General features: G+C 54.0%; 1 protein-coding gene and 1 long non-coding RNA gene across 2 annotated transcripts in view; one reads left to right on the forward strand and one right to left on the reverse strand.

Annotated features, from left to right (window-relative positions):
* Window positions 1-332, reverse strand: part of DNAAF5 (dynein axonemal assembly factor 5) — a 48,108-nt gene extending 47,776 nt beyond the window's left edge. The window contains exon 1 of the mRNA XM_049639134.1: window positions 3-332. Within this exon, the coding sequence (XP_049495091.1) occupies window positions 3-296 (294 nt within the window). The 5' untranslated portion in view covers window positions 297-332. The remainder of the gene's footprint in view (window positions 1-2) is intronic.
* Window positions 333-362: 30 nt separating this feature from the next.
* Window positions 363-4,965, forward strand: LOC125928366 (uncharacterized). The gene is made up of 2 exons (XR_007459648.1): window positions 363-536; window positions 2,136-4,965. It is a non-coding gene; the product is annotated as an uncharacterized LOC125928366 (long non-coding RNA).
* The last annotated feature ends 3,366 nt before the right edge of the window (window positions 4,966-8,331 follow it).

Raw genomic sequence — 8,331 nt, forward strand, 5'->3', positions numbered from 1 at the left:
GCCGGGTCGGCCAGGCAGCGCAGCAGGCGCGGCAGCAGCAGGCGCGCCCACGGGCCCTGGAAGCCTGCGGCCGCGGCGGCGGACTCGGCGGCGGGCTCCTCGGGCCACGCCGCCTCGATTGCGCGCTGCAGCGCCTCGAGCGCGCGCCGCCGGCTCAGCTTGCTGTCGGCCTCAAGCCCGGGCAGCAGGCGGCTCAGGGCGCGGCTCAGCTCCGCCGCCTCGGCCGTCTCGGCCGCCTCGGCCGCCTCGGCCGGGCCCGGAGGCGCCGCGGCCTCCGCCGCCACCAGTGCCGCCATCTTGCCCGCGTTGCCCGTCGCTAGGGGAGACCGGCGCTTTCACGACGGCCGCGGCGCGGATTACGGCTCCCCTTCCGGTTGGTCGCGAATACAACTTTATTGGCAGCTCCGGGCGCGGACGGGACACTGCCGGGAGGGGCCGGAAACGCCGCGGGTCCCTGCGCGCTGGGGTCTCAGCGTAGCGGATAGGAGGCGAAACTGGTCGGGGGAATGAATGGCGAGGGGACTTGATGTGGACAGGTAAGTCCTGCCCGTGAAGTGACAGCACCGGTGACAGGGCAGGGTCAGTGAGAGGAACTCCGCGGAGGCGCTGGCGCGAGAGCCCGAGCGGGAGGGAAACGGCGGGGGCAGAGGTCCCGGCTGGGGGTGCTGTGGTTTGAATTGTCTCCCCCAAGTTTGTGTATTGGAGTCCTAGTCCCGAGAACCTCAGAACGTGACCTTATTTAGCGATAGGGACCTTACAGCGGCCATCAGAGTAAAAATACGTCACAGGGGCCACGGTCCCATGCGACTGCCTCTATTGTTGCATCCACACGATTCCTGAAACAGAATGCTATGGGCACCAGTGACAGTCACAACAAAGTTTATTACAATGAGAGGCAAGGCCGACCGACCGGGTCCAACACTCTTGATAAGAGTGCAGCCTGGAACACCCGGGGTAGAGAGTTTTTATAACCGATCACATCGTTTTGTCATCACCTGGGAACAGAACAAAGAAACAGTTTCTAGATGAGTTAGAAACAGTTGCCAGATGAGTTAGAAACAGTTGCCTAATGAGGTGTTCATTTTAGACTTTCTGCCTCTAAGTTGCAACCAGTGGATCTCCTTGGCTCTGCCTCTGATGCTCTTTTCTTTGAACTTTTGTTTCCTTAATTGGTGAAGCCTAATTTACAAGAGTATGAGGGGTAGTTTACAAGAGCAAAGCAAGGCTGTTATCTCTTAACCTTCAGTGTCAACCCAAAGCTGTTATTTTTCAAGCTAAGTGTTAGCCCTACACTACAGTTTAACCCTTACACTATGAAGGGCGGATTTTGGAGGTGGATGCAGCACACACGGAGAACACCACGTGTGCAGGCCAGGGACAGCGGCCCGGGACAGAGCGGCCCAGCGGCCTGGGGACAGCGGCCGGGACAGAGCTGCCCTGCAGCCTCCGGACTGGGTGGCCCAGCAGCCTTGGGACAGCGGCCCAGGACAGAGAGGCCCAGCAGCCTGGGGACAGCGGCCTGGGACAGAGAGGCCCGGCAGCCTGGGGACAGCGGCCTGGGACAGGCTGGCCTGGCAGCCTAGGGACAGTGGCCCGGGACAGACCTGCCCCAGCAGCCTGGGGAGGAACCAGCCCTGACTTCTGGCCTCCAGACTGTCGTGGAAGGCACCCGGTCTGCCAAGGGAGCCCATCAGGGAGGCCCCGAGGCTGTTCTGGAAGCTCCTTGTGGCTGCAGCCCAGGGACCCAGGGAGAGCAGGAAGAGGGGGAGGGGGTCAGACCACCAGGGCCTTTATCTTAGAGTGATGGGGACACAAGGAAGGCTGTAGGGGTGGGAGAGTCGGCACCAGCAGGCTTGCACTTTTCTGAGCGTGCTTTGCTGCTGTGGGGGGAGTGGGGGGCAGTTGTGGCTGTTTGAAGGTGAGCTCTGCCCCAGATGGGAAACAGCAGGCAGTCGACTTAGGGTGTTGCGGCCTCCTGCTCCAGAAAGCGTGGTGCAGACTCACTGTTCCTTGCTCCTTCCTGTGGAATACCTTACCAGTAATTCCACAGTGATGGGAAAGGACAGGCCAGGGTCCTCAGCACTGGGTGGCGGCCGCACAGTGGGTTCCCTGGGTTTTCCTCTTCTCTCTCACAGGTTCCCAGAATAGGTGCCAGAGAGGCCTGCAGCCCAACCCAGAACTGCCTGCAGGCTGTTGAGTTTGACTAAACTCGTCTATAATGTTGCTGCCTCTGTGTCCGTGGAGTGTAGCCAGGCAGCCTGCAGGGGCTTTGGACCAGCACCAGCCCCTCCCACGTGCACGTGTCCTACAATTCCTGCAGAGTCACAGTCAGTGAAAGTTTTGGTATAACTCTCCTGCAACCCTTGTGATAAGCACGTTCCCCTGACGCCCAGGGAGCCCCTGCAAAGCTGACCAAAGCCCTGCTCTTTTTGACTCAAATTGACCGATCCGGCCCTAGCCCAGAACCCCCAAAGCACTCCACGGACCCTTTCTCTGCCTGTGCCCTGCCTCGACCTCCCCACATGCTGTGCTGTGCTGTGCACCCCCAGGACCTGTGAGTCATAAGCACCTCTCTTGTACTTTCCCTCCCAGTCCTTGTGTTCTGCCTGTCAAATGTTAATTTAACAGTCACAGCACGGGCAAGAAAATTGCAGGACGAACCACCGCTTCCTGGCCACAGGACTGGGAAACACATCATAGTTAAACTTCTGAAAACCGAAGAGAGGAGAAAAAATGTTATACATAGAAACGATGCGTGGCCTGTAGGGGAACAGCAGCATGAGTGACAGCAGGTGTCTTATCCTACATCACAGAGGCCGGGAGGAAGCGGCATGTTGTTCAAGCATCGAAAGAGATTGAAAGGGAAGTGAATTCTCTACCAACAGAACCGTCCTCAGGAGTGAAGGAGGAATGAAAATATTCTCAGACAGAGGCAGACTGATAGAATTTGTTGCTAGCAGACTTGCCCTTGGTGAATGATTAAAAGGAGCTGTCCAAGAAGAGGAAAATTGTAACAGGAAGGCAGGGCCCTTCAGAAAATTAAGAATAGAATGGGTAAGAGTGGAAGGACACACGACTGACCGTCTTTCACTTCATAAGTTTCTTCAATCAGGGTTGATGCTTGAAGCAGAAAATAACGCTGATGTGGGGCTCAGTGTATGCAGAGGAAATATTTATAATTATATTTGAAAAGCGGGAAGGATGAAGGGCGTAGTGGCAGTAAGGTTTCTACACTGCACTCGACGTGGCACAACATCGATACCAGGGGACCTCTAAGCGCCGTGTGTGTGTGTGTGGTGATGTCTGGGGCAGCCGCTGAGAAAGCTCAACATGGCGGTAGAGGCAGAAACATTAAATGGAATTCTAACAAATGTTTCAGGATCTCACAGGGCACAAGAGAGGAAACCAACACGATTAATGAAATGGCAGACGGAAGCCCTAATATGTCAATGATTACTTTAACGTAAATGGTCTAAATGTACCAGTTAGAAGACAGAGGTTGGCAGAGTGAATAAAAAAACCGAGACCCGACTCTGCGTTGTCTACTATATGCTGAAGCTCATTTTGGCCACAGGGACATGGGTAGATTGAAAGTAAAAGCATGGAAGAGGATATATCAAGTAAACATTAATTTTTAATAAGCAGATAGACTCTATTAATGCCAGCCAAAATAATCTTCAGAGTGAAGAAACTTTCTCAGAAAAAAACAGGGACGTTACCTAATGATAAAATGACCAATCCCAAGTGCACAGGCACCAAATGACAGCTTCAGAGCATATGAAGGACTTTATATGAGGACTTCTTACCCACTCCCAGCAGTTGTAGAATTACTAGACAGACATTCAGCAAAGATATACAAGAGCACCGCCCTCAACCGACAAGATTAAGGGACACTTGTGGAACACTCCGCCCAACAACAGCAGAGGACACATTCTTTTCCAGTGACCGTGGAACATATTCCAAGAGAGACCATATCTTGGGCCATAAAACAAAATCAATTTAAAAGAACTGAAACCATACGGAGACTATGTTCTCTGAATCAAACTGAAAATCAGTAGCAGACAATAAGAAAATCTTCAAACGTGGAAATTCAGCACAGGTGTCCTCAGAGATACAAAGGAATGAACGGCTGCTCTACACAAGGAGCTGGTGACTCTAGGGAAGATGTCGTGAGTCCAAAGGGCAGTCATTAAAGGGTGAGCGTAGTGAGATCCCACTTACGTGACATTCGTGAAGTGACAAGTCCAGGTCTTCCTGGTCTCCGGGGTTAGGGATGGAGCTGGGAGTGGCCCTGACGCACCGATGGGGCAGTCGTGTGTGGTGACGGTACTTAAGCATTGTGATGGTGGTGGTGGCGGCCACTCGGATACACAGACGGCATCTGCCCTGTCTCCTTCCCGAAGACACACAGCCAGACCGAAGGGAAGGAAGTAAACCGGTGATCCCAGGAGCAGCCCAACGGAAGGGCCAGTGCATCAAAATAAGTACGACATGCCCATAAAAGAGGTGAAGGTCTTTATCTTGGCGGTGTGACACCGGGAACAAGAAGAAGGTGCCTAAAAGAGGGGGATGGAAGCAAAAATGCTGATATCTGGTTGATGGATGCCCTAGAGAAAGGGGTCATAAATACGGGGAGTAGCCAATATTTGAAGGGACAACGGAGACAAATTTTCCAGAGTGGAAGAGAAAGGACCGTCAGCTTAGATCTGCAGAGTAGCACATATTGACAGGCTATGGAATCCAAGAATGTCAAAGACAAACGTGGAGAGGACTGCCAGAGAAAAAACAGATTGCTTTCAAAGGAACAGGAATCAGACTGAGATCAGATGTTGTTACTCCACCGCTATCTCCGTTACGCTTCTTGCGTAGAGTACGAAAGGTTGATTTTTTTCCCCCCAGTAGCAAAATACGTAGATAAACCTGAACCTGGTAAAAAAAAAAAAAAAAAAAAAAAGGAATAATAAAGGTTAGAACAGAAAGTAATGAAACAGAAAAACGTACAATGGAGAGTATCAATAAAACCAAGAGTTTGTTCTTTTACAAGGCTACGAAAATTGCTAAACCTCTGTTAAGACTGACGAGGGGAGAAAATGCGAAAGCACAAAGTCAACATGGAGTGGAAAGGGGTTATCACTACAGGTCCTAAGCAATAAAGAGACACTGCAAGGATCATGTGAATCACTTTATTCCTCCCAAAGCAGATGAATTGGTGGATTCCTAGGAAAATGTGGTTTACTAAAACTTATGCAAGAAGAAATAGGAAGGCAGGAGAGTGTGGTACCTAGTAAAGAAATTGGCTTTGTGGTTTAAAAGCATTGGGGCGCCTGGGTGGCTCAGTCGGTTAAGCGAGTGACTTCGGCTCAGGTCATGACCTCGCAGTCGGTGGGTTCAAGCCTCGTGTCAGGCTCTGTGCTGACAGCTCAGAGCCTGGAGCCTGTTTCGGATTCTGTGTCTCCCTCTCTGCCCCTTCCCAGCTCACACTCTGTCTCTCTCTCTCTCTCAAAAATAAACATTAAAAAAATAAATAAAAAGCTTCCCACGATAATGGCTGTAAGCACAGGTCTTTATTAACTTCAAAACATTTAACTAGGAAATAACTCTGGGTCTAGACTCTTTGACACCAGGAAGAGGGAGCATCTCTAAACCCATTTTATGAGGCCAGCATCATAACCTTGATCCCACACGGTGACAGGGACATTACACAAAAGGAATATTATAGATCAGTCTCTCTCATTGAATACAGGTGTAAAAATCCTAAATAAAATATTAACCAACTCAGTCTGGAAATCAAGAATTTAAAAAGAATAATACATTGTGACCAGATTGAATTTATTCCAGGAATGCAAGTTAATTTAACATAGAAATGAATGTAATTTACCACATTAAAACAAGCTGAAGAAAAAAAAATCACGGGACCATCTTGGTGGGTGCAGAAAAAGCACGTGATGAAACGTGACACCTGTTCGTGACAACAACTTGGCAGATGAGGGGTAGAAGGCACACCCACAAATACCCACTTAGCACATGTCACATGAGATGCAGAGGACAGGTGCCAAAGACAGCTGCTGACATTCCTCCCATGCCTGCACACGGATCCAGCCTCCTGTTGAATCTGAGCTGGCCTGCGAGCTCGCCTGGTCCCTGGAACGTGCCAGGAAGCGTGCCGAGCTGTCTCCACGCCTGGGGGAGGCGGTTACTAAAACAACAACAACAGAAAACAACACGTATTGGCAAGGACACGAGAAACCGGAACCTGGGGTGCTGCTGGTGGAGGGCCGCTGGGGAAGATGGTCTGGCGGCTCCTCAAAAAATGAAACCTGGGACTCCCGTGAGCTCCACCACGTCTGTGTCCTGTTACACAGCCTATAGAGGTGGACACAGGTCAGGCAGGTCCCTGCACGCCCGTGCTCCCAGCAGCCGAGCGGCGGAAGCGGCCCGGGTGTCCATCACGGGTGACGGATAAAGCGTGGGGTACTGTGGAGCTGCAGAAGGAATGAAGTGCGGACGCCGGCCACCGTGTGGCTGAACCCTGAAAACACGATGCTCGGTGAGAGCCCGGCACGGAAGGCCACGCAGCGTAGAGTCCCCTCCTGGGAGGTCCCTGAGGCTGACGCAGTGGCCGGTGGTGTGCCCTCTTCTGGGAATTCTAGATGCCAGAGGCTGTTCCGACGCGGGAGGGGGCAGGCCCCGTTACGGAGTCTGGGGAGGGCGGTGGGAGAGCGAGAGAGGGGCAGAGCTAAGGGACCCCTCTCCTTCCCCACGGCTCACAGCAGGGGCGCCTCGTTGGAGGAGGCCGTGCTCCTAATCTCAGTCTGGTTTCGCGTTTTCATCACTTCCTGGTCCTGGACGATTACGACGACTGAGCTGACTGACGCTGGGTTCATATCTTAGCGTAACCTTAGAACTTTGAAACTCTATGTTTGAGCCAGAACGAGATGCCACTGTCCACACGTGCCTCTCGGGGCAGAGACAGGACTGCCTCCACTGAATAGTTAAAGAGTCAGGAAGAGGTAAGGAAAACGTGATTTCCAAGTCTATTCCCGGAGTCTCGCTCGTTCAGTGTCCTGTGCCACGTGTTTTAAAGCGTGTCATTTAAGCCAGTATAACAAACTGACTTCAGCAAATAATTCCTGCTTGGTTGATTCATTCGTGATCTCATCCAACACACGTGGGCTGTTTGACGTTTCTGGGCATCCTGCTGGGCACCAGGATACAGCAGGCAGTCAAAGCAGACGCTGTCACTTCTCACGGAGCCGACAGCCGGGAGGGGAGGTGCCACGTGCAGTGGGGGGCAGGGCGGAGGTGCAGACGCCCCCAGGAGAGACTCTGGAGGTGGGGTCCGAGGTGGAGGAACTCAGGCACAGAGGAAGGGAATGCTGGTCCGAGGGCCGGGGGGCAGAGGGAGGGAGGGGGATGGGGACCTTGGCTGGCTTGAAGGCGTCACTGGCTTTGCCCCTGGACCGGCCTGATGGGACATGGTGGGGCACGTGGGCAGGGGCAGGGTTACTTTGCAGAAGCCGATTCGGGGCTGAGGGGCAGGGGGGTGACCAGGGCGTTCCGATTTCTGGCTTGGACAGGGTCACAGACGGCTGAGACCTCCAGGATCCAGTAAGTCAACGTGGTGTAGCCTCCGTCCCAACGGCTCGCATGAGTTAGGAAGTCCGTAGGCTGGGAGTGGTCTCCAGCCCGTGATGCACGGGCCCCCTCGAAGGCTGGGGCCCCGCTGCGGGGCAGCTCTCCTCCTGGCCGACTCCGGCTTCCTAACTGGTGTGATGGTGGGCAGTTTCTCGCATCCGATGTGTGGCTTCACCCCTCAAGTGACAGAGGCCCTCAGGGAAGCTCGGCGGCTGTCGGACGTTGGGTGCATGTGGTGGCGGGAGGGCCGCTGCTTTTAGGCCCTGCTGCTCAGGCCGGGCACTGGGGGACTGCTGGTGTCAGTGTCTTGGTGTCAGACTCTCCGCAGAAGACCCACCAGCGCCGGGGGAGGGCGAAGATGGGGCCCCCGGCGTTCCGGTGAGGGGCAGGGGTCCGCCCTGGTTTGGGTCTCTGCCGTCCTGGACCCCCAGTCTAGAGACCGTCCTCCTCCTCCTCCAGGGCCGCAAGGCCGACTCTCCCCCAGCTCCAGCAGCTCTCCCTTCCAGGGGATCCGGTGAGACCACCTCTGAGGCTGCGGGGGTGGGGGTGGGGAGGCCCGTGGTGTGAACTGGGCTCTTCGACGGGCTCTTTCTGCCAGTTCACAGTTCAGTAAGTCGACGACGGCTCTCCCGTCCTCGTTTGGGCTCCCAGACTCTTGTGAGGGTCTCCCCTGGGTTCTCCCCGTCCTCGGGGCTT

Source organism: Panthera uncia, chromosome E3 (genome assembly GCF_023721935.1).
Source record: "Panthera uncia isolate 11264 chromosome E3, Puncia_PCG_1.0, whole genome shotgun sequence".
In the NCBI taxonomy this organism is placed as follows: Eukaryota; Metazoa; Chordata; class Mammalia; order Carnivora; family Felidae; genus Panthera; species Panthera uncia.